General features: G+C 33.8%; 1 protein-coding gene across 1 annotated transcript; it reads right to left on the reverse strand.

Annotated features, from left to right (window-relative positions):
• Positions 1-702: 702 nt before the first annotated feature.
• LOC139872591 (large ribosomal subunit protein uL14) lies at positions 703-2,769 on the reverse strand. Its single transcript, XM_071860504.1, has 4 exons — positions 2,655-2,769; positions 2,281-2,565; positions 1,522-1,563; positions 703-975 (listed from the first exon to the last, which is right to left on the reverse strand). The coding sequence occupies exons 1-4, from the start codon at positions 2,665-2,667 to the stop codon at positions 893-895; spliced, it is 423 nt and encodes a 140-aa protein (XP_071716605.1). The 5' UTR covers positions 2,668-2,769; the 3' UTR covers positions 703-892.
• Positions 2,770-27,098: the final 24,329 nt, after the last annotated feature.

Here is a 27,098-nt window from a genome sequence, read left to right on the forward strand (position 1 = left end):
ATTGACTCAACATCACACCTACCTGCACCTCACCTTCTTAAGTTTAAAATCCAAATCAAAAACCTATAATCCAAATTAACAAAGCTTAAGGTATGAAAAAAGAACCATTGACTCAACACCACACCCACCTAGAGTTTCTTGTTAAAAATTTCGAATAAATATTTATGTGACAAATAAATGACATTGCCATGTTACCAATTTTCTATAGCAACAAGGTCGTTCAGTTTTTGTTGAATACTGACATCTTATTTATAGTCAGCACTATAATTTTTTTTATAATAGATTAGTATTTTACCTTAAGCTTATGGGAAAGATTACCTTAAGCTTCTGGGAAAGAATGTGCAGCATTGAAACAACAACAACAACAACAACAAAACTCAATGCCACATAAGTGGTGTAAATCCTTCTCCTATCCAAGAATAAAGACAAGTCATCCCTCTCAACTCGACGGATAGAGAGATTGCTTCCGAGTGAACCTCCGGCCAATAAATAGGAAAAAGTTTTAAAAAAAATTAAATTAAATTAAAAATAAAACTGAGACGCCATGAAAATGGTAAAATAAATTAAATTAGGCTCTAAGAGTCAGTCAAGTCGCCAATAAATCGACGCTTGCTGTCGACTCAATAAATCGACTCAATGTACAGCATTGAAACTTACATACAAAACAAGTCAAATTGATACAAGTCATACAACATTATAAGATTCAAAATAACTTGCTTTCATTATATAAATAAAAAAGAAAACATGACTTCATTGCACCAAAAACAAATAACATGACCTGATCACACAAAAGTCTTGATCTGTAGCAAAATTCATGCCAAATACCACATTAAACATGAAGTCAAAACAAAACTACACTAAATAACATTAAACATAAAGCTTTCACCTGCTCCTACACAATGGCATTAGCAGCACTTGCAATTCTAGGCCACAAGTCGGCACACTCTTTTCCAATGGGGCCAGTAATTGCAGATCCTACACATATAAACATAACACCAAACAGTTGTTATAGTAAATCATTCCCACACAAATTTAAGACAACTTTCTATTTAAAGTCGGCATTCAAATTCAAATACACATCGCAACAAAACGTAAAAACAAAAAAAAATGAGCATAGAAATGCATTTAATGATTTACTGAATAATTATCTGCAAACCTCTTTTGCCCAGTTTTCTAATTAAGTTGATGTCCAAATAACATTTACCAACACTATAGCATTATAAAAATCACCATTCTGAAAAATAACTAAAAAACAATCATTCAGACTTTTAACACGTTCAGCCCGTTCTCACTATTCTAAAAAGCTTAAACAAATAATATATACGCCGACAACACACTAGAACAAAATTTATCAAAGTATAAGTAAATGTTGAGTATTTGTTTTTTTATAGTCGAATCAAATGTACATCACTCACATATTATAAGCTGTCTTGTTCAACAAGATACAAATCACACGTAGTACAAATTTAGAGAGCAGACAACCAACCCTACATGCAAAGGTAATAGTTCAGCTAAAATTACCTTTCATTTCTCCCTTGGGATTGACAATGACTCCAGCATTATCTGCAGAAGTAAACACGTTTCAATGGTTTAGTCAGCCTCCATATAAAATATAAAACTAGACATATAGCAAAAGGTAATAAACTTCTTTTGCAACACAATCAGATGCATATAGACCATGTTAATCACGTAGAACATAAATTGTACACGCCAACGGTTATGTAAATCCAAAAAATAGCAAAGCTTGCAAGTGTTTATATATGAATGCGGATGTCGTATGCATCGCTTATATTTAAATGTTGAAATCAATCGAAGAATGCTCATAAAAAGCACTTGTTTTTGAAATATACGTATTATATTAGCTTTAAAATCACATAATACGTAAAGAAAACGATTTTCGCTTTCCAAACTATACCCCCTATACATTTCACTCTTTATGGTAATAAACTAACATCTAACACAATAAAATTATCGCCCTATAAACAAAGAAAACTTCGAAAACAACAATCATAGAATTCAAATCCAGCATCTTCTAAAATGCAAACTAAATAAAAACAATTTGAATCGCAAACTCTAATTTCTACACAAAATACTACAGAGTACTATCAATTCAATATATAATTTCAAAAAATGCAATTATCCACTACAACAATCTAATTTTGTTAATATTCGAAACAGAACAGTTAATCATACTAACAAATCATCATCAGATCATATAGCACGTAAGAACAGAAACAATACATACTGTATATGTAATTATAATATAATATAATATAATACCTTCAAAATACATGAAGACGCCGTCCTTTCGGCGCCAAGGTTTACGTTGACGGACGATCACGGCAGGCATAACTTTCTTCCTAAGATCCGGCTTACCTTTCTTCACAGTCGCCATAACCATATCACCAACACAAGCTGAAGGTAGACGATTCAATCGTCCTTTGATTCCTTTCACTGAAATGATGTACAGATTCTTAGCACCAGTATTATCGGCGCAGTTCACCGTCGCAGCCACCGGAAGACCAAGTGACATCCGGAACTTGTTCCCCGCGGAACCACCGCGACCTGCAATAGATCATAATCTCTAAAATTAATTTATACGAAATGAAATTGAAACGAAATTGTTGAATTAAATTGATGGAATGTGAACGTACCTCTTTTTGACATGATGATTGATCGGCTAACAGAGTGGCGGAGAATTGGAGGATTAGGGTTTTATTTGATGTGAAAATTCATAGGGTTTTGCTAGTTGGTGTGTTTGGGTTACTCTATGCTGGATAGTTGGGCCACAAAATTTTGGGCTGGGCCATAAATAAATGAGAAACTAGTGAAAATACCCCCATCTTCCGAAATGATTACCAATATGCCATTAAATATTTAAAAATCTCAAAAAAGCTCCTTGACCATACACCACACACCGTGTGTGTTGCCTGATGTGTGGTGCTTGTTAGCAAACACGTAAATGAGTCAAAATATTGTACTCGTACCACGCACCAACTACCAGAAACACGAACGTGCGTGTTGCTCTATTCGAAGGGCACCAAGGTAACTTTTTAAATGGTTACACACACAAATACACAAAACAGGCACAAAAACGTGCGGTTTGTCATCATTTCATTGATTCAACATTTTTTTGTTTGATCCTTACTCGGTCCTATAATCTCTCAAACCCTACAAGCATTATTATACCCGTTAATCATAATATCACGCACCGAACGGAAAAAAAGAGAGCCCCAATTACGCAATTTTGAACAAAAATTTGACAAATTAGAGGTCTAAAAGTTGTTGATCAGACAATTGAACAATTACACATCTTACACAATACGACTTACTTGCCTTTTTTCTCTTAAAGCCTATCTATATATACATAAACTGAGGGCATTCTCGGCTAACAATCACGTAAAACCAATTTTTCTTTCATTTGATTCGTTTTCTTAAAGACATTTCATCGAACAATTGGTCCGCGTTTATATATTTGGGTTTTGGATGGTATGTAATATATATGTAATAATGTGGTGGTTGTTTAGTTGATGTTGTTTAGACTCATATTAGTTGTTAGTCTGTGCAAAAATAATGAAAAAATAGTGTTTGGCTCGTTACTGACCACACAAGTTATAATGACACCATGCACAACGCACAAAACACCACGCACGGTGCACGTTACGTTGTGAGTTGTGAGTAAACTTGGACGATGTCGCTCAAATTAATCAACGATCAAGAAGCATGCACCACGCGCCAAACACCAGACATGATGCTTGGTGTCGTGCGTGGTCAAGAGGCATTTTGACGATTTCGAAAATTCAAAAACATATCGTTAAACATTTTGAGATTTGGGGCAGTTTCCACTAATTTCCCTAAATAAAATTATTTATGCTTAACAAAAATTTGTGTTTTCGTGATTTTGTCAAGCCATTTATAAAGTGATAACGAAGTATTTGATGATTAAAATTACGAAATTGCCCATGGTTCTAAATTGCGGCTACACGTATTAATTTTAATTTGATTTGATTTTGTTATTATACCACAATAGGAAAATGATTTACGCGTAAGGAGGTAAGGTCAAAAACGACATAGTTGTAAAAGTGTCCATATTCACCAACATTCCAACTCCTTCACTCGCTTTTCCCAGTAGGATCCTTCTCATCCAAACATTTTATATCATATGTCGTACGTCTTATTCGGTGCCTTGATATTGTTAATTGTTAATTTAATTATAATATTGGAAATAAGAAACAGTAATAATAAAATAATGTAATCTAATAAAAATAAATAGCTGAATGACGCGTGAAATTACGGGTGTGTTAAAAAAAAACATCTAAGAGACATTTTTAAAGTTACAATTTATATGAAGCCAACGCGTGAAGAAAATCAATATCATTGTAAACTAAATAAGTTATTGGTATGATATATAAAGTTAATAATTAACCCTCATATACTAAATGTGGTGGGAAACTTTGTAGTTTTAGTTATAACTGATTGTAGTTTTGAGTTTACGTTCACATTACAATCGGTCCATCAACCCTTATTATTATTTTATTATTTATATACTAAATGTGGTAGAAAACTTTGTAGTTTTAGTTATAACTGATTGTAGTTTTGAGTTTGCGTTCACATTACAATCGGTCCATCAACCCTTATTATTATTATTATTATTATTATTATTATTATTATTATTATTATTATAATTATATTATATTATAATTATAATTATAATTATAATTATAATTTTTATATACTAAATGTGGTGGAAAACTTTGTAGTTTTAGTTATAACTGATTGTAGTTTTGAGTTTGCGTTCACATTACAATCAGTCCCTCAACTTTGGCTATATTTACACAACGGCCCCTCAAGTTTACACTTTCTCAGAGTAAAAAGTGTAAATATATAATTTTATTAAAATAAAAAAAAATAATTCCACCCAAATTTATAACGGGCCCTATCTTCTCGCTCGGCGCGAGTTAAATTTTTCCGAGACCACCGTTCAACTCGAAACAATCTTACGAACCCAACGGGACTAACTATACGCGAAACGGACACTTCTCAAAAAACGCTAAACAAAACGACAGCCCGTATCTTTTCACTCGCCGCGAATTAAATTTTTTCGACATAAGCGTCATACTCGAAATAATTTTATGAACAAAACGATAAAAAGTACGTTTGAAATGGACACTTTTTAAAAAAACGCTAAAAACAACGGCAGCCCGTATCTTCCTGCTCGCCGCGAGTTATATTTTTTCGCCAGCACCGTCAGACTCGAAATAATTTTATCAACAAAACGAAACTAACTACGTTCGAACCGGACAGATTTTAAAAAACAGTAAAGACGACAACACCAACAACGGCGCTTAATACATGTGGCGTGTTCTCCTCTGTAAATACACAACGCTACGTTAAATATGAATACGCATGCCGAAAGCTCCCGCCGCAACGCGCGGGCCGGACCCGGACTAGTTAACAATTATAATCCTCAAAAGTTATCATACACAAATAGAAATACGATAAATTTAGTTTTATCCCATATATACAAATATCTCATATATTGGACCAACTGAAAAACTTCAGCATGAAACCTTTAAAAGACCATTTAAAATGATTATATTCTACTAACAATGTAAGCACCATTAAAATAAATACGTTTACTAATAGTATATTTATATTTATTTGTACTATATCTAATACAAAATGGAGTATGAATTTTCAAATAAATCTTCACTTGATCTTCAAATCCAAAATATCTTCATAGACCCATTTTCTCAAAACCAATTAAAATTCGACACTCTTTTGAAAAAAAAAATAGAATTCATTTATCGACTCAGAAAAATCTAACACTCAGTTACAAAGAATATTATTCAAACCTTTGATCCATTTTAGACAATTAGTAACCATCGAGACTTCAGTTGTATGAAGTGAGTTCCATACCATGGAAAAGATTAAAATATGACCAGGAAGACAACCCACCACTGGAACTTGCCTTGATCTCGTTTTGCTCGTTCAGACATGTCTTCTTCCCATTATAGTGAAAGATCTTCACTTCACCATAGCAGAAACCTCGCTAACCGTAGAGAAGAGAGCTTAACATCATCATTTGACTTCTTGGAATCAAGAGCTTTCAGGCTTGGAACTTTTGAAGCAATGTAATTACTAAAATTCTTATGCTTCAAAATTTGCCTTGCACGTAAACCGAACCACTTCAAAAAATCATAACCATAGAAACTATCATACCACACTTGTTATTTAAATTACATAAAGAATTTATGATGAACACAATTATGACCAAAAGCAACAATGATGTTCAAACTGGTTAAAATTGGCCTTGTGAAAAAAAAAATACAACAATACCAATCCAATGATTTGTCCTATTGTTTCATTTTACTGTTGATAGCTAACCATAAACTTAAGTAAAGTAATCAACATTAAAGAAATGAGTTAAGTTTGTCACCCATAAAAGGGTCGATTTTACTACATGTAAGACCCTAATTTCAAAAGTGCAACTGTATAATGATTAAAGTTGGAGGATTCAGGTTTTAAAGTGTTTATCACGCAAATCGTGTTACTTTCTTACATTTTGAAGCCCGTATGTTATCGTGGGTTATATAGGTTGTGGGTATAAATTCGAATGGTTTAAAGTGCAAGAAAATGTCCAAAAATTGAAGTTTGGAATGTGTGAGGCGCGCTAGAAAGGGTGTGAGGCGCGCACGTATGAAGAAAAAGCGAACAGTCAAAAATTACACTAGGTGCGCGGGGTGCACTTTCATGTGCGCGGCTCACAGAATTTACACTTGGTGCGCGGGGCACGTATTATAGTGTGCGCGGCTCGCACAAATTACACTTGGTGCGCGGGGCGCGTATTAAAGTGTGCGCGGCACGCACACCCCTGAATCAGCATACTTAATATTTTTATAATTTAAAAGAATGGTAGGTTGGTCTTTTCACTTGAGGGTCGGTTTTTGAGCCACAAAACTGACCCAATGCTTATCTTATCTTCATTTTCACACACAAACACTCTCATCCTCAAACCCTAGAGAGAGATTGAGTTCTAGTGAGAGAAAGCTCCATTTGTAGAAGAAGAAGTGTGTTTCGGGTTAAACCTCAAGTGTTAAAGTTGTTCATCTCGTTAACGGCTACGTTTTGGTAGTGTTGGTAAGTTCTAACTCCAATTTTCATTATTTGATTTTGATATTCAAATTAGGGTTTGAGCTTGATTTTGTTAAAAACCCTTTAATGGTTTTGAAATGGGTTTGTTATGGTTAGTAGATGGCTTTTGACCCGTTATTGGGGGGTTAGGGTTGGATGACGATTTTGGTCATGGTTTTGGGTGTAAATCACTAGTTTATAAATGTGTTAGTTTATAGATATTCATAAGAACATGTTAGTTGGTCAAAAATGGGTGTTAGACTTTGATTTAGTGTCAAACTAAGATTTGAGTCAAGTTTCTGTGAATCAAGTATGTAAATACTTGATTTAAGTGTTAATTGGTGTTTTGGAAGTACAATCACTAGTCGTTAGTGATTTTGGGCGTTTTTGAGACTTATGTCAAAATGGGTTGACTTTGAATTGGGTCAAAATTGATGATGACACTAATTTTTGATTAAATGAATGTTAAACGCTTTTGTTAAGTGTTAAATGATGTTTTTGGATGTAATTACTCGCGAGAAGTAATTTTGAGTTAAAGTGATATTTTAACATAAGTCATAGGTAGTCAAAAGCAATATGGGTCAATATTGCACGTGTTGGAGTTTTGGTGTAATTGGCGTTTGAAATGATTACTACCTAAGTAGTAATTTAGTGTTAAGACCTAGGTTGGTATAATGGATGTAAAGTATAATTTAGGTTAAATTGTACTTGTTTGATGGGTCGGAATTACCACCCGTAGTGGTAATTGGTGAAGTCCACTTTAGGTGTCTAAATGGGCGGATTGTGGAGGTAGGTATAAACCCTTGGTTAAGGGTGTTGGCGTCGAATTCTCTTGTAGAGAATGTATGTTGATTATGTGTATACCTATATGCGTATTATAGGTAAAGGTTTGCTCGGTGGCGTTTGGAGGCGATTTACATACATGACTTGTGCGGGCATTTTGAGGTGAGTGGAATAATTATATGCGTAGATATATAATGTGTTTATTTGTGTAGTGTGAGATGTGAAGTGTCGATGTGCTAAGACACCACGTCCACATGGCGAGTGAAGTGTCGATGTGTTAAGACGCCACTCGGGAGGGAAGTATCGATGTGTTAAGATGCCACTCCAAGTAAGGGGAAGAGTGAAGTGTCGAAGTGTTAAGACACCACTCGGGGTGAAGTGCCGAAGTGTTAAGGTGCCACCCGGGGTGAAGCATCGAAGTGTTAAGATGCCACTCGTGGGGTTAGTGTGCGAAGTGTTAAGTGCACTAATGGTTGTTGTGAACACCGACGGTCTTTAAACACCATTCCTTGTACGATTGGTTAACCATGGTTATTGTGTTGTAGTGTAGCATATTATATTGTTCGAGTTATATATATGCTATTGTTGTGCTAGCTTGTGGTATTGGAGGTTAATGGCTTTGTACTTGTGATGATAAGCTAATTGTGTTGCTAGCATGTATGCGGTATGTGAGTAAGTGTTTGCAAGTAGGTATATTATATATGTATGTGTATAATTATTGCATTCACTAAGCTTTATGCTTACCTCTCTCGTTGTTTACCTTTTCACAGGTATTTTGTTATGAAGCTAGCTAGTTGTTAGACTAGATGCATAGGAGCGCTTGGGCTCGAAGGGGTAGCTTTTGGTTATATGGACGCGGATTGGGGATTTGGTAGTCTCCGGGATTATGCTCTTGGTATCGGGTTGGGTTATTGAGTTTTAACCCGTGTTTTGTGTAATTGGGTTACTATTACAAATGCTTTTGTAATGTGTCATTTGTGTACCAAGGGTTATGTCAAGTTGTTAAACGTAACGTTATGATATTATGTTTTTGGTTAAAACAGAGTTGAAAATGTTATGTATGATGAACGGGATATTGGGACCTAACTAATAAAAAAAAAGTGTGCTTCATTTTTGGTAAACGGGTTGAGGATGTTACAAGTGGTATCAGAGCATAGTCTAAGGGAATTAGGTGACCTTGGAATAGGTGCCTAGTCTTAGACTTATTGGCCGTTGTGCGTTATTTGCGGGACTTGTAGGAATACGGGTCGAATTGAGATTTGTTAGGGCCTTAGAGTAGGTGACTAACTAGGACTAGTGCTTATCCAATGTGGGATTATGTGGGGCCTTATTTCGTGAGTAAATTAGTGCCTTAGGTTGCTAGTGCCTAATGTAGGTAGGCGAACTTGGACGTTATTTTAGTGATAGTCACCTAGGTTGTAGGTTGACTTGTTATTGTGGTGTACTTGTGTAAGTTTATTATTATATTGTATATCGGTGTATATATACAGGTATCTATGGGTGTGGTGTCCTAGAGACGATCTATTGGAGAGATTCGGATGTTTGGCGGTTTTGAGTGATCAAGTTCACGGTAAGGACTTTGGTCATTCAGGTACTAGGAGTTATCGCGTGTTGTTTGGTGTGAATGTTATGTCAGTCCGGGTAAATTACTTTCGTGACCATGTGAAAATGGTAAGGTACGCATTTGTAATAGTGACTGATCACCATTATTACAAAAGTGTATCTTGGCACCAAGCATGACATGACAAGTACCGAGCAGAGGAAACGTGGCATGGTTGGGGTAGAATCGGGACGAGTTAGGAATCTTTTATTGGTTCCCAGGATATAGTGGTCTCGGGTGATGTGCTTGTTGTCACATCGGGTTCTTTGTGAGTCGGGAAGGTGTTACGGTGGTTTCGGTTAGCTAAGGTGAGTGAGCAACTCACGAGTTTGGTGCGTGCTTATTCACACTAAGTAGTGGGTGAACTGTTGAGATGGTCATTGGTTGTAGTTACCAATCGTAACTTGGATGACCGATTTATGTGAGCGTGTGTGTGCGACGAGGACTTGAATTCCGTAATGGAATGCAACAAGTCTAACGATTGTAGTTTTGGGTTACACTCAGTAGAGTGTGTAGTTAGAGAATCGTGTAAGGATTCTAGTTGTGAGTCGCCTTGGAATTGGCGAATCGGGGAGTCTTTGGGTCATTAAACTCATGTGAGTGGGACCCATATGACAATGGTTACGTTAGTTTTTTGTGTATTAATGGGGTAACATTCCTAATGGAATATCCCTTGTAGTAGTGATTTTTAACGAGGTGTGGAAGGATGTAAGACTTGGTGTTTCCAAGCATCTCCTTAGTGATTGGATGAAAGGTTTCGTTAGGTTATGTTGTTTTGGCCTTGTGAAAAATTGCGGGTAGCGTGTGATTGCTAGTAGTTTTTGATGAGACAATAACCCGTAAGGTTTTTCGAGTAGGTATGACTTCGGGTCATTATTTTCGAAAGATGGGTGACATCGAGTGTATGGAACCCAAAGATCGAGTTCCTAAATTTCGGTAGATTGTGGTGGGAGTCTGCATTACACTACGTCAGGTGCCTCCTTATACTTGCTAGTGTAATGTCAAACTCCGGTAGCGGTGTGATCACTTTGTGTTTAGGGTTCCTGTGAGATACCCTTGGAAGCAGCAGAGATTACAATAGTGATCGATGGGTGATAGTAATTCGGTGGTTGCGAAAGTCGAAGTTAGAGAGCATTGCGGTAAATACTTCCTTCGAAGTGGCGGATGAGCGAATCTGGTTGCTCTTGTGATAGACGGGTGAAGATGACCGGCGAGCCGGTGACGGACTTAATGTTCGGTTAAGACCGAAGGTTATGATGAAGTGTTGATATTGCGGTCGATGCAATTATTATGTCGGATTGGTCACTCTTCTCCATGAGAGTGAGCAATTGTTGGTAAAGGTTCGTTGAGTGGAAGGTCGGGTGATCTCGACTGAGATGCACGACTGATTTATCGGAGTGGCGTATGCTTAGGCATAGAGACGTATGTGGGACTTTGGTGGAGTTCGCTTTGTGAACGATTAAGGTAGTCGATTGTGATTTGTGGTATGAAGGTGCGAAGTCGTCGCGTGTACAACATCTCTGGTAATTTTGTATGATGGCTCTGAGAGCCTATAGTGAATTTGCAGTAATTCGGTGTTTATGATTAGTGATGAGAATGATCATGTGTGTTGTGGAATGGTAATTCTGCCGGATGTTATCATCTTTGCGGTAAGAATGTGGAGCTAAATCCTAAGTGGGGGAGTTTTTACTGTCGCCCGAGGAAGCTCCGGTGGTGTTATGAATAAAGAAGTGTCAGAGTGTACCGTGCTAAGAGTCCCTAACGAGGAAGAGTGACGAGTTGTTAATGTCGACTCAAGATCGTGCGTTACGATTGTGAGTTACAATTTCGGAATTTTATGTGTAGAGTTGTGATGATGGGATCGGATGAAGTGCAAGTCTTTTTAAGTAAGGTGGTCGTGTAGTACCAAAGTGCGGTGTGAGACCAAATGTGAAGCTTGAAATCTCGGAGTGAGAGAATGAAGTTATCGTTGCGGGTGCTCTCATAATGTAAATCTGGGTTGCTATGAAACCCGGATAGTACTATTGAGTAGGTACATGTTAGTATTGTGGTGTTTATTGTATTTTCCCTGCGGAAACGTGATCATGGAAGTTGTCAGTGGATTATTCCACTTTATGGATGAATATGAGGATGAGAATGTCGGTCCTGATTGTCACACATCGATACACGCAGATGTTGTTTGTTTGCGAGGGTGTGTTCCCTAGTGATGTGCCCCGTTAGTTGCATTAAAATGTAGATACCATCCTTAACGGACGGTCTAGGTTGGAGGATTCACCCGGCATTGGTGAATATTTTTGTAGGTCGTGCGGCGAAATGCGAGTTTATTGTGTTGATAATTCGCTATTGACAGGATTCTAGTACATGAATAGCTTCCATGCTAGTACTAGAAAGCCGTATTGTATGGGCGTGTTGTAGGGTTTATGGGAGAAATTCGGTGTCGAGTGTTGATGTATTGTTTAGCACGTGGTGTATTATTGTTGTCCTGGATTAATCCAGAGACTGATGGTCGTGTGCGGATCGTTTGTTGGGAAAGTTGGTGTCCCTAATGTGATTATTTGGTGATATTGAAATTTCTTTGTTGAAGGAATGACCCGGTGGTGGAGACGGGGAAAGTTAGTTATTGATTCATAGAACATTCTTGATTGGATGGTTTACGGGTCGTTGATGTACGGAGGTTTGACGCTGCATTAATCCTTCCCGATTTGGATTAACGCAAGACTTGGTTCACGGTGTAGTGAATTTAGTAGATCGCGTTGGGTGTTATAGTTGTGGGTGTAGCTTGTTGCGAGTTGTAGCCGATAGAATTTGAAAGAATATATGGTGTTTACCGTATGTCCTAAGTGGGCATTTTGGGTGTTGATTGTACGAGATACCGTTTGTTGCGATAATGCACGCTAATGATTATTAGCGTGTGGTGAGACATTCGGGTTAATGAGAATCGTTGTGGACATCGAGTTTGGATGTGTGTCGGAGGACTATAGAGTGTAGGTTCGGATTGGTTAAGTGACTAGGATCACGAGGACGTGATCGAAATAAGTGGGGGAGAGTTGTAAGACCCTAATTTCAAAAGTGCAACTGTATAATGATTAAAGTTGGAGGATTCGGGTTTTAAAGTGTTTATCACGCAAATCGTGTTACTTTCCTACATTTTGAAGCCCGTATGTTATCGTGGGTTATATAGGTTGTGGGTATAAGTTCGAATGGTTTAAAGTGCAAGAAAATGTCCAAAAATTGAAGTTTGGAATGTGTGAGGCGCGCTAGAAAGGGTGTGAGGCGCGCACGTATGAAGAAAAAGCGAACAGTCAAAAATTACACTAGGTGCGCGGGGTGCACTTTCATGTGCGCGGCTCACATAATTTACACTTAGTGCGCGGGGCGCGCATTATAGTGTGCACGGCTCGCACAAATTACACTTGGTGCGCGGGGCGCGTATTAAAGTGTGCGCGGCGCGCACACCCCTGAATCAGCATACTTAATATTTTTATAATTTAAAAGAAGGGTAGGTTGGTCTTTTCAGTTGAGGGTCAGTTTTTGAGCCACAAAACTGACCCAATGCTTATCTTATCTTCATTTTCACACACAAACACTCTCATCCCCAAACCCTAGAGAGAGATTGAGTTCTAGTGAGAGAAAGCTCCATTTGGAGAAGAAGAAGTGTGTTTTGGGTTAAACCTCAAGTGTTAAAGTTATTCATCTCGTTAACGGCTACGTTTTGGTAGTGTTGGTAAGTTCTAACTCCGATTTTCATTATTTGATTTTGATATTCAAATTAGGGTTTGAGCTTGATTTTGTTAGAAACCCTTTAATGGTTTTGAAATGGGTTTGTTATGGTTAGTAGATGGGTTTTGACCCGTTATTGGTGGGTTAGGGTTGGATGACGATTTTGGTCATGGTTTTGGGTGTAAATCACTAGTTTATAAATGTATTAGTGTATAGATGTTCATAAGAACATGTTAGTTGGTCAAAAATGGGTGTTAGACTTTGATTTAGTGTTAAACTAAGATTTGAGTCAAGTTTATGTGAATCAAGTATGTAAATACTTGATTTAAGTGTTAATTGGTGTTTTGGAAGTACAATCACTAGTCGTTAGTGATTTTGGGCTTTTTTGAGACTTATGTCAAAATGGGTTGACTTTGAATTGGGTCAAAATTGATGATGACACTAATTTTTGATTAAATGAATGTTAAACGCTTTTGTTAAGTGTTAAATGATGTTTTTGGATGTAATTACTCGCGGGAAGTAATTTTGAGTTAAAGTGATATTTTAACATAAGTCAAAGGTAGTCAAAAGCAATATGGGTCAATATTGCACGTGTTGGAGTTTTGGTGTAATTAGCGTTTGAAATGATTACTACCTAAGTAGTAATTTAGTGTTAATACCTAGGTTGGTATAATGGATGTAAAGTATAATTTAGGTTAAATTGTACTTGTTTGATGGGTCGGAATTACCACCCGTAGTGGTAATTGGTGAAGTCCACTTTAGGTGTCTAAATGGGCGGATTGTGGAGGTAGGTATAAACCCTTGGTTAAGGGTGTTGGCGTCGAATTCTCTTGTAGAGAATGTATGTTGATTATGTGTATACCTATATGCGTATTATAGGTAAAGGTTTGCTCGGTGGCGTTTGGAGGCGATTTACATACATGACTTGTGCGGGCATTTTGAGGTGAGTGGAATAATTATATGCGTAGATATATAATGTGTTTATTTGTGTAGTGTGAGATGTGAAGTGTCGATGTGCTAAGACACCACGTCTACATGGCGAGTGAAGTGTCGATGTGTTAAGACGCCACTCGGGAGGGAAGTATCGATGTGTTAAGATGCCACTCCAAGTAAGGGGAAGATTGAAGTGTCGAAGTGTTAAGACACCACTCGGGGTGAAGTGCCGAAGTGTTAAGGTGCCACCCGGGGTGAAGCATCGAAGTGTTAAGATGCCACTCGTGGGGTTAGTGTGCGAAGTGTTAAGTGCACTAATGGTTGTTGTGAACACTGACGGTCTTTAAACACCGTTCCTTGTACGATTGGTTAACCATGGTTATTGTGTTGTAGTGTAGCATATTATATTGTTCGAGTTATATATGTGCTATTGTTGTGCTAGCTTGTGGTATTGGAGGTTAATGGCTTTGTACTTGTGATGATAAGCTAATTGTGTTGCTAGCATGTAAGCGGTATGTGAGTAAGTGTTTGCAAGTAGGTATATTATATATGTATGTGTATAATTATTGCATTCACTAAGCTTTATGCTTACCCCTCTCGTTGTTTACCTTTTCACAGGTATTTTGTTATGAAGCTAGCTAGTTGTTAGACTAGATGCATAGGAGCGCTTGGGCTCGAAGGGGTAGCTTTTGGTTATATGGACGCGGATTGGGGATTTGGTAGTCTCCGGGATTATGCTCTTGGTATCGGGTTGGGTTATTGAGTTTTAACCCGTGTTTTGTGTAATTGGGTTACTATTACAAATGCTTTTGTAATGTTTCATTTGTGTACCAAGGGTTATGTCAAGTTGTTAAACGTAACGTTATGATATTATGTTTTTGGTTAAAACAGAGTTGAAAATGTTATGTATGATGAACGGGATATTGGGACCTAACTAATAAAAAAAATGTGCTTCGTTTTTGGTAAACGGGTTGAGGTTGTTACACTACAATTTTTCATGTTAATACAGTTCAAGATAATAGAACTAAATTACACATGTAACTTCAATACATTAAGTATGCACATGTAGTTTATATTTCGTATAATACACATATGTCCCAATTTTAATATATCTCGTCTCAAATTATTCATACGTAAATGGGTCAAAACACTACGTATACACAATCCAAACAGATACCTTGAGACTCAATGATTATGTCATATTGTTAGTAATTAAGTAGTTGGCTTCTTGGGGATGCATAGTCAATACAAATGGGTCTGCTTGAACAATAATGGTCATTCATAGCTTTTGTACTCTCATTCTCATCACCAGACATAACAGACCCATAACCATTGGAAAATCTAATATATGTATCGATAATATTTTTGCACCTTTGACTCGACAATTGTATATCAGCCTGCTAAAGTATCATACAACAATGTTTTAGTTAGATGCATTAAGTGCCAAGTCTTCTATAAATATAGATAGATCTAAGCGTCTGAGAATTTCTCACCTGTACTAAATATTGCCCAGTTCAAACTGAAAGTTTGATCACTATTAGGCATCATAACCTCTTCAACGACCCCAGTAAATACAAATGGGTCCATATGAATACTTAAGCACCGCCTACATTAATATATAGAAATACTTGTAACAACTAACATAATATCTCATGTTAGCATTTAAAAAACTTATGACTTACTAAAGCATCAATCAAATAGTAGGTTTCATCAATACCATAGTAGCCAATAACTGAAATTACCATATGTCCTTTTATCAAACACTTGGAGTGCGTCAAAAAGGAAGGTGTGTATCTTGTCTGACGATCTCTCTTATACATAAAAGAAGATTACAAAAACATAAATTAAATAATATATATAAACACTTTGAACAATTTTACAGATTACATAACCATGAGACCATACTTTCAATGCAAAGACCTTTATTTAAACATAAGTAACAACTTAATTATAATCTCTATATGAATATGAATTCAATAGTTAAAATAAGAAGGGAAAACTTAAAGCTTATCGGTGAACTTCAAAAACCATAGATATGGGATTACCCACCCATTTTATCATGTTGATAGGTATAACAACCCTCATATTTCCATACTTGAATTTACTAATTTGCCCCTAGGGTTGTTATCCATGCTTAATATATGATTAAATTCGACGTTGATTAAATATTTTTTTTTGTCGACACATTTTGTTAACTAAAGTTTATACTAATTATATAAAAAACTTTAGTTAATATTAATATTAATGTGTATTATATATAAAACTATATGTAACATTATTATTAATTAAATGATAAGTTATTTTAATCAATATTTCTATTTTTAGCTTATAAAAAAATAAGATTTTTTTTATAAATTAAATAATGAGCTCATGAATTTTGACTAAATATTTTCAAAAACAAAAACATATTAAAAACATTTTTAACATGTTTTTATTATTTTGTCAAAATTGACACCTTTATTTTATTATTTTTTTTCTTTTCACCAACCATTTTTACCTATAAATACATGGCTCCTCATTCATATTTTCTTGCCAAAAACAAAAACTTAAGATGTTCTCTCAAAATATTGAAGAAAATTTGAGGTACTTTCTATTTTTTTTTATATTGTCGATTATATTTATATTTATTGTATATTCTTTGTAAAATTTGAAATTAATTATGTTTATATGTTATAATTATTATTATAAGTATTATGATGTATAAAAATAATTTTGATAATTTATGAAATATTATTTATAATTAAATACGAATTATGTAGTGTTTAAACGTAAAAACAATGTAAAATTTGTAATAAATACTTTTAACCAAAAATAAAATATATATAATTTTTTTCTGAGTTTATAAAACTTATATAGACCAGAAAAAATTATAAAAATAATTACTTGGGTCGAATTGGTAATTATTATATAATTAAACTCTATTATTATGTAATTCGAAGGTAAATTAAGAATAAATATAAAATAATAAAAAAAAATTTAAATATTTTTTCTACAGGTTATTAGACTGATAGAAACTTATAAAAATTATAAAAATAGTTGTTTTGGTTTATTTAGTAATCATGTAGAATTAAACTTTTTTTATAAAAAAATTAAGGGTAAAAACAAAAATAAATACAAAAATATAATAAAAATGTTTTCTTAAATTTTTCTACTAATCTATATGATTAACTAAGACTATAAAAATTATGTATATAATTTTTAAATATTTAATTAATTATTTAGACATTTTTGAATAATGTTCGATTAATAAAACACTATTATTTTTGAAGTAATTTAGGTATTTATTTAAAGGTAATTATATTTAATATATATAAGACATACTAAGGTATAATAACTAAATATTAAATAATACTTAGGTTATATTATCACATATATAATTATTAAGTACATTAATAATTCGTTGTGTGTATACACCTAAAGTGAAGGTTAATCAAAGATAATGTACAATTCATGTGAACTCACCGCTATTTACGGTAAAGTGGATGATGTCTAGGTTGCCATAATGGAAATAAGGTTTTGGATTAAACGAAAGGTTGTAGACTTATAGTCCAACTGAAAGTTCCTGACCCCCGGTTACATCTGGTCATCCCGACTTACTTAATAGCAACAAAGTTTGGACAAAGTTGTACAACGTTTTAATGTGGAGGATTATAACCCAAACTTTCTAAAACTATAAACCTGCTTTAAATGGAAACTTTTCAAAAGTAGAAACTCTTACTATAAATTGTCACTATTAATATAATCCTTATATTAATAAACATACTTTTTGTCTGTTAGAACATAACTGACTAAACGTTATATCTCTAGGTTGAGATCTCCGTTACTTACTTCCGTCATTTCTTTTCTTTGTGGATTATCTTCAACTGCTATTTAAGGTGAACTTCATAGCCCACTTTTTACTATTTCATAACTATCTTTATAACTTTTGGGGTGAGACACATGTTTGCTTTATAACTGTTTTACGCTTAGACACAAGTACTAAATTGTTAACTATGCTGTCATGCTTTGATTCATGCTAAATCCCTACCGTAATATCGTTAATTGCTACGTTTAAATGCAAACTTAATTATTGTGAGTAGGCCTATTGAGAGTAATGTCTCTAATTATTTGACCACTGGTCTTTGGTTACATAATAATGATTTCACGACACTGACAGTACAAGGTGTCACAGGGTAAATTTTGTTTAGTAGCGATATTACAAACTGCAGCAACAATTTTAGATTGATATTTCTATATCAATCAACTTTAAACTAAATCTTGTGATCTATCATTATTATCAAAATCATTGTTTATGATAAACCTATGAATTCACCAACCTTTTGGTTGACACTTTTAAGCATGTTTTGTCTCAGGTACTTATATATTATGCTTCCGCTGTAGAACTTTGATGTACTTAAAAGTCAAGCCATGCACTGAGACCAGAGTTAACATCTGCGTCAATGTCGATTTTGACGGGGTGTTACAATAGGAGATTAAGAAGATATGCCAAAAAAGACCCCCATGCTATCATGTTTTTTAGGGAGATTAAGAAGATATGTCATTTTGCTATTTCATCTGCAATAACATACAAACTAAATACATCTTAAAGATATATATTATTTTGCCACAGTTCTAAATATAAGTATAAAAAAGTCGACTTTAACTTATGTCTTCATATTTTAACTTTTAAATCAGAACACCAGGATAAAATTAAACAATATGAAAATCAATAAACTGTAACGCCATTTATTATACTTCTTGATCTATCATTTATATTAACCTTGACACACATTATCATAATTCAATCTCTACTAAGATCCTCGGTCGCACCAAGCTCATTAGAACCTATTCACTTAAGTTCGGAGAACTTAAGTGAATCATACGTACTACATATTCATCCACTTTGTTGATTATTCCTTAGCTTCTCTTATAGAAACAGACTTTTCTTTGCTTGAATCTTTATGAATTGCGACTCAATAAATTTTTTGATTAGAATGTCCTAGCGTTTGTCAACAACTTGCACCTAAAATAAAAAGGATGTAATTGTCACCTACAAACAAAATTCCACACATTCAAAACAATATTATGAATTCAGAATATTTCACCCCAAATTATTCGCACTATAGAAGAGCACAAAAAAAAAACTAAAGTTATATGAAGATAGTTAAGAAATATACTATATGCTTTATCTCATTATTTAAATAACTATTTAAAATATACAGTCTATGACATTAGAGCCTAACTCAACTCTAAGTAAGCAAGTTATTTAATGAACATCGATTATTCATCACTCTCAATCAGAATCTAAAATAAATACAAAGGATTTATATTTAATTTGAACAATCTTCAGGATTCGTACTCTTCCCAACTTAGTTAAAACCGTCTAACCATTTGATTTTGAATTGCCTACTCTTCTACTACTGTAATAGCTACAAAAATACCAAATAAATGGGATCTAAAAAATAAATACTATTTAAACTTAAAAATCTTGGACTAAAACAATAAAGCATTTGCGTAAACTCACATTCATTGCCCACGCGCTTTGTTTGAAACCTGGAAATATCAAATTGACATTTCAGTTTCCTTTGCAATCTAAAAACATGACATTTCAGTTTTCTTTCTAGCAAGTTAGAATAAGTAAAAAAACTTCATGATCTTCAAAGTTAACAACTTAACGAATCAAAAATATATGGTGACTTTCAATAATGAACATTGGTAAAAGTAAAGTTAGTAGTTAAACAAACTTACTAGCAAGTATCATACATCTGCTTTGAATCAACACCCATTCAACTTGAATCATCAACCAAAACATCATAAAATAACAAAAGTAACAAATCAAAACCCTAATTTCAATAAACATAAAACAAAACAAATAATCTAAAGTAAATCAACTAAACCTGTATTTGGAAGAATTCTTCAAAAAGTAAAAAATTATGGCAAATCGACTAATCCAATACTAACTTGTTATTGAGGCTTCTCTAAAAGAATGATGAAGAGTTCGTCTAGTTATTGAGGAATTTATAACAATCAGAAGTGAAGATTATAATTTTTTGGATAGAACAAAGATTCAATCGTTTGGATTGAAAGCAGAGGTATGATAATGTTAAATTGTACAACTGGAGGTGAAGAGTGAAGAGGAAGAGGAGGCGTGTTTTTTGTCTAGGTTTTTTTTTTAAAGAAGCGTGCAAAAGTCTAACCAGGTAAATAGAGAAAGATAATGAACAATTCAAAAATTAAATTATTGAATGAAGAGAAGAAACCCTAACCTGAAAGAAAAAAGAATAAGCTGTTGAGGATTCGTTAGGAGATGTGTACAACTAAAAAAGAAACCCTAAAAGAAAGAAGAAGCTGAAGAGAGGAGACGTGATAGAGAAGGAGGCGTGAGAGAAGGTGTTAGACTTTACTCATGCTTTTTATATATCTGAAACAGAAAATTACCGAGTAATAATTTATTTAAGTTATTAAATAATTAGTTATTATAAGTACAATTTTTTTAATTATAAAATACATAGGATTAATGATATCATCTAAGTGATCTAGTTTTTTTTTTTTTTTTTCTTAACAAATGAATTAGCCTAATAAAGACAGCATCATTATAGGATTTTAATATAAACTATAGATGTAGTCTTATCATAGACTTTTGTAGCTTTTGTTACATTTTATAAGTCATGTATTTGTATTAGACAACATTTGACCACTTTAAATGAATAGTAGAGAGCCGTTAAAAAATGAAGATAGTTAAAGCACAAGGTGTCTATGTCCATTCTCAGTGTCCATTTCGGCTTTCATTTTGAACACTGAAATTGACTAACAGTGTGTAAGGTGGAGGTGTTCACAGTGTCCATTTCAGTGTCAATTTCAGTGTTTATTTTTATTTGTTTAATTGATTTTTAATATTGTATTTAAATTAATTTAATATAATAAAAACAAAATACTAATTTGAAATTTATATAATAAACTACATTACATTTATTAAAATTCATAAAATAAACTAGATTACATTTATTCAAAACATTCATAAAATAAACTAGATAACGTAATAATTCGTCTCATAAAATTCATAAGTCGTCTCAAAGATCTCACAAATGTCCAACCAAATCAGATCGTAAGCCTTCATGCACTTCTCTATCACGTAACTCCCTTGTTCTTTTGCACGAGCGTCGAACCTATAAATCAAAGTACGTTGTATATGTTGAACGGGCTCAACTACCAAATCATTCTCAGCAAGGTTGTATCCATTGTCTTCGATAATGATGTTGTGTATTACGATGCACGTATACATTAGTTGTCTCATTATATTCACCGCGTAAGACCGTGCCGGTTGCTGAAGAATATGCCAACGACCTTGTAGGATCCCAAAAGTTCTTTCAACATCTTTGCGAGCGCTCGCTTGTTTCTTTAACGTTTTTCGTCAACGGCACTTAAAAATCCCTTAACAAATGCCGCCCATGTTGGGTAAATACCGTCAGCTAAATAATACCCTCTTCTGTATTGAACACCGTTTCTATGATAAGGGACGTCGAGCATTTCCACATTAAGCATTGAGTTGAACAAATCACTAGTATATAGTTTGTGAACGAGTCGCCGGAAGAACTCGATGAAGACGACATATTGTGATTAATGGTGTTGTAAATAATTTAAATATTGTAAAGAGAAAGTGATAAAAAAAAAAGATATAGTTGTGTGTGTAAAATGAGTAAAATAAACTAGGTATATATAAGAAAGAAAAGAAGAAAAAAAGAATACAAAAACTAGCCGTTAAACGGCTAGTTTTTCAAAAGTTCAAACTCCAACGGCTATTTCATCCACCGTCGGTCGAAGGATTTTGAAAACCGACGCTGGGATCGACGCCGGTCCGGTGCTCACCGATCGTCGATTTCCCACGTCGATTTTGGAGGATGGCGAAAAATTTTATCGGACACCATGTGCTCTTATGCATTGACTTCATCTTATTGTCAAGTAATTAGAAAAGTAAACGAATTGAGCGGAGTTCAATACGCTAATTTAAATTCAAAGAGTTCTACTTATAGCCGTCTCATTAACTTAGAAATTTGTGTTCCATAGAAAAACAAAACCATTAAAAACGTTAAACTATCGCATGTGCAATATTATATGGTAAAGACAACAAATTCAAAAATATTTTTTGAGCCAAACTTAAAAGTAATATCTAATGTAAATGTAAATGTGACATGAAATGAATATTGAAAGCAATTCAACTATCGCATGCGCAATACTTGTGGTAGACTATGCCAATTATATTATTTTATCAATCTTAGAGGGTTTCAATGTTTTAATAAATTTTAAAATAATTTATATATATATAAATTGTGGTATGTGGTGTCAAGATGTGATTGGCTAAGACCAACTGTTAATAGTAACTCCTTTTAACACCCGAATCCTCGCCTGCCCCGACCCATTTTCCTTTTAACCCTAATATCCTTATATTGAAATCTTGCTCCCACCAGCGACATCCCGATGCTTCTAGACATCTTGGCTTCCTTCACCTACATCCATAGCGTTTTCTTTCCTCACCACCGTCCGTCGGCACCATCTCCGGCTTTTATCCCCCTCACCACCCTCGCCACCATCTCCGGCGTTTTCCTCCGCCATAGTCGCCATCATCTCCGCCGCAACAACCGACGGCTTTCTTCGCCAATCCTCTCCGATGTAAGCACCACTGTTTTCGCATTTTAGGGTTTGAAGTTGTTATTACTCTTTCTATCGAGATTTCAAAACTGATCTTTCTAAATAGTAATGTTAGTATGGGGTTTATTCTTATTTGCCTATTCAAAGGTTTATTAGTTGCTGATTGTTTATTTCTATGTATTTTGTACATCTATATCAAAAAAGATGTTCGGCATTTAATTGGGTACTTATATAGTTATATTTGATGTTTTTAAAATATATATATATATATATATATATATATATATATATATATATATATATATATATATATATATATATATATATATATATTGTCTCTTTAAATTTATGATCAAGTATGGCTGCTGTAAGGCTATTAGTTTTTTTATACTTTAAAACTTTGCAGTTCCCTGTTTAATACTTTAATTAATAAAGTTTCGCTTATATCTGTTTTTGTTTACTTGTAACTTATTATTATTAACTTTCTTGATCTGCCATGTAGATTATTAGGAATTTTGGTAGTATGGTGTTTAAACAGTTTAAAGTATTGAACGTTAACATTGGATATGATGCACAATAAAACATTTTTTTTTTATATATAATTGAAAATTTTGTTGGTCTCCAGGTATGATGCTATAAGGAGGAAACTCCTGATAGATCCTCATATCCCTAAAGATGGACACAATTTTCCTGATATTAAAATGGACAATTATGTTGCCACAACACCCAGGTAGATTTTTTGTTCAAAGTACACTCATTCTGATTGTATTAATTACAAATTAAAACTAACTAAATGTGGTAGTTTGAAACTAAACACAAGTTACAAAAACATCGATAATGTCATTTTATATTTTTCGCTTGCATCCCCATACATAAGTTTCTTGAGCCAAACAGTTCAATGAAACTAAAAGGTTGTTTTGTTTGTCATCACTGATCAAACAAAAGAGGTATGCTTCTAATGAATGTGTGAGTGGAGAATTTGTTGGTAATGGTGCTATTAGTTACGAAATGCTTCAGACATCCTTTTTCGTGGGATCCCTAATTGGGCATTTTACTTAAGATCAGTCAAATGGTATGAGAGAAAAAGACTAATAAATAAAATTGGAGATGGGTGAATGTATAGATACAGATAAGTTTATAAGTATTATACTTTTACTACATATTTCAGGTGTACATACGTAACACGCTGAATAATTTTTCGTTTTTGATTTTAGTTTTCTGCTAGCAGCTGCAGCATTGGAAGTTGGCCCAAATCCCTAATGCTCTGTTAGCAGCAGATGCAGTGTCGCAGCATGTCGTGGGTTTTATCTTTCGTCAACACATGAGTAACATACTATATAACTACTATGTACTAAATTGGGACTGAAATGTCTTTCTTTAACAGATAATGATCGTTTAACACTCTTTTTGTTGAAGTATTCAAAAACTTGGAAAAAGTTCCTTTGATTGTGGCATCATGTATGATGTATCTACTTATTTTAAGATTTTTTGAATGTTGAGTGGGATATAATTAGTGCATAAGTTATTTAAGGGTTTTTTGAATCTTGAGATTTGGCATAATTATATCCAAATAATATTTTCAGGCCTCAAGACATGAAATATGGTGCGAGTTGCTTAAGGAATCCATGGATTATATTCAGGTAATTTGCCAACTTATATCACACTTTTAGATACAGACTATACGTTTTGTTAGTTAAATATGGCTTATTAGTTTATGTATACAGCTGCAAATGGTAGAAACCTCAATGTGGTAATGTTAATTTCGTCATTCTGGAAGTGGGCCAAATGCAACTTTTTAACTGTATGTTGTAGCATAGTTAGCAAAGAATAGAGTGGTATATTTTGTGAATACCCAACTGTAGTTTACTACATTTTTGTTACATTTAATGACTGGAGCTTTCCTTTCGTGATATCATGTTGCAAATGGTAGAAATTTTTGTAAACATGCTTTTAATCATTGTGTTTCGTTTGTTTTTTTACTTATAATTGCAGGCCTAATCTGTCCACCATTAGCTCAAACCTCAATTCATAATGAAAGAATGTGCAATGATGATCCTCGGACTGCAAGTTTGTCTAAATATGCAAATGGACCGAGTTCAGATGGTATGTTTTGCTTAAGTACTTTTTACTATGTTGTTTGTTGATATTAAAATTTTTCAAAACAGCATTTTTTGCTCCTTTTATCTTATGTTTACTGTTAATTTTTTACCTACTTCAGACTGTTTTTGGTTTTACTTGAATTACAGTGTTTGTGTTTCATTTCCTGTTTTTAAAATATGTTATTGATGTTATGCGAGGTGTATATAAAATAGCTTAAATTTTAGCAGGAAATACTATTAAATACGATACAAGTTTACACAAGATATTTATTTATTTATTGAATGGATATACTTAAACCTTGCTACAACACTTATAGGCAGTGTACCTAATCGTACAATAGTGTAGTTTTTAGTAAGTCCGGTTCGTTCCACAGGGAAAATCTTTTAATCAAAGCTTAACGCTATATTAGTTTAATTTATAAAAATACGAATATATATATATAAGTAATATTATTATTATAAAGGGGGGTTTTTACCGATTAATGACCGGTTTGTCGATTTTAAAACTTTAGTCGCAGTTAAAACCAAATGTAAAATATTAAATAAATAAAAGACTTAATTTAAAGCGTAAAGTAAATAACGATAATGAAATTGCGAATAATAAAAGTGCGATAAAATAAACTTGCGATAATTAAAAAGTACGATAATTAAAATTGCAATTAAATATAATAACAATAAATAAAAGTGCTATAATTAGAAGTGCAATTAAATATAAAATAAAGGAAATTAAATATGAAATAAAAGAATTATGCTTATTTAAACTTCCGTAATCATGATGTTTGACGTGTTGATTTTAGTTTTATGCCCATGGGTTAATTGTCCTTTGTCCTGGATTATTTAATATGTCCGTCTGGTTTTTGTCCATAACAGTCCATCAGTCATAAATATAAAGTGCGAGTGTCCTCGTCAAATTATCTTTATACCCGAAGTTTAAATATTCCAACTAATTGGGGACTTAAACTGTAACAAGATTTTAATACTTTATTTAATAATTACACCAGGATGTCGACTGAGGGTAACCCAAGGTTTTAATACTTTGTTATCAATTATGCCAAGTGTCCTTGTACATAATTTCACCCCTGTTTTAATAATTCTAGTGGCTATTAATCCATTCCCGTGTCCGGTTAAATGAACGATTATTCGTACATATAAATACCCCACCCATCGTGTCCGATTGAGTGTATATGGTTATTTATAGGGACGTCCAATTGTAAATCTTTATATTAAAATTAACAAACTATCATTTACTTAAACAAATATAAAGCCCATTAATAGCTCATAGTCTAATTTCCACAAGTGTCGTTCTTTTGTCCAAACCCCAATTATGGTACAAAGCCCAATTACCCAATTTTAGTAATTAGCCCAACATCATGATTACTTCGGATTAAATAAGCATAATAATAACTTAGCTACGAGACATTAATGTAAAAAGGTTGAACATAACTTACAATGATTAAAAATAGCGTAGCGTTACACGGACAGAATTTCGACTTACACCCTTACAACATTCGCTAACATACCCTTATTATTAGGATTTAAAATTAAAATTAAAATATAAATTATAAATATAAATATTACGTATAGATATAGAGAGATTGATTAAAGGATATATTTTTACGTCGAACTGCGCTGGCTTTTATAGGGAATTGAGTCCAGGTAATCTCCGCGAGTCGAGGCCCATTTTCACTACAAACTCCGCAACTCGCGGAGTTTGTAAAACCAGCTCACACATTTTGGTTTTTTTCTTGCCGACGATTTTTAATATATTATATAATATATAAATAATTATAAGAATTATTTAAATATTATATTATATTTATGTGCATAGTTGACTTGTAATTTTTAGTCCGTTGCGTCGAGCGTTGAGAGTTGACTCTGGTCCCGGTTTCGGATTTTCGAACGTCCTTGCGTACAATTTAATATCTTATACTTTGCGTTTTGAATCTTGTACTCTTGTAATTTCGAGACGTTTCTTATCAATAATTGGAACCTCTTTGATTGTATTTTGTTCTTTTGAGCTTTTTGGTCGTTTGCGTCTTTAATTCGTCAAATCTGTCTTTTGTCTTCACCTTTTATTATTTAAACGAATATCACTTGTAAATAGAACAATTGCAACTAAAAGCTTGTCTTTCTTGAGGAATAATGCTATGAAATATATGTTCGTTTTTAGCATTATCAAATATTCCCACACTTGAGCGTTGCTT

The sequence above is a fragment of the Rutidosis leptorrhynchoides genome, chromosome 10 (assembly GCF_046630445.1).
Source record: "Rutidosis leptorrhynchoides isolate AG116_Rl617_1_P2 chromosome 10, CSIRO_AGI_Rlap_v1, whole genome shotgun sequence".
NCBI classification, from domain to species: domain Eukaryota; kingdom Viridiplantae; phylum Streptophyta; class Magnoliopsida; order Asterales; family Asteraceae; genus Rutidosis; species Rutidosis leptorrhynchoides.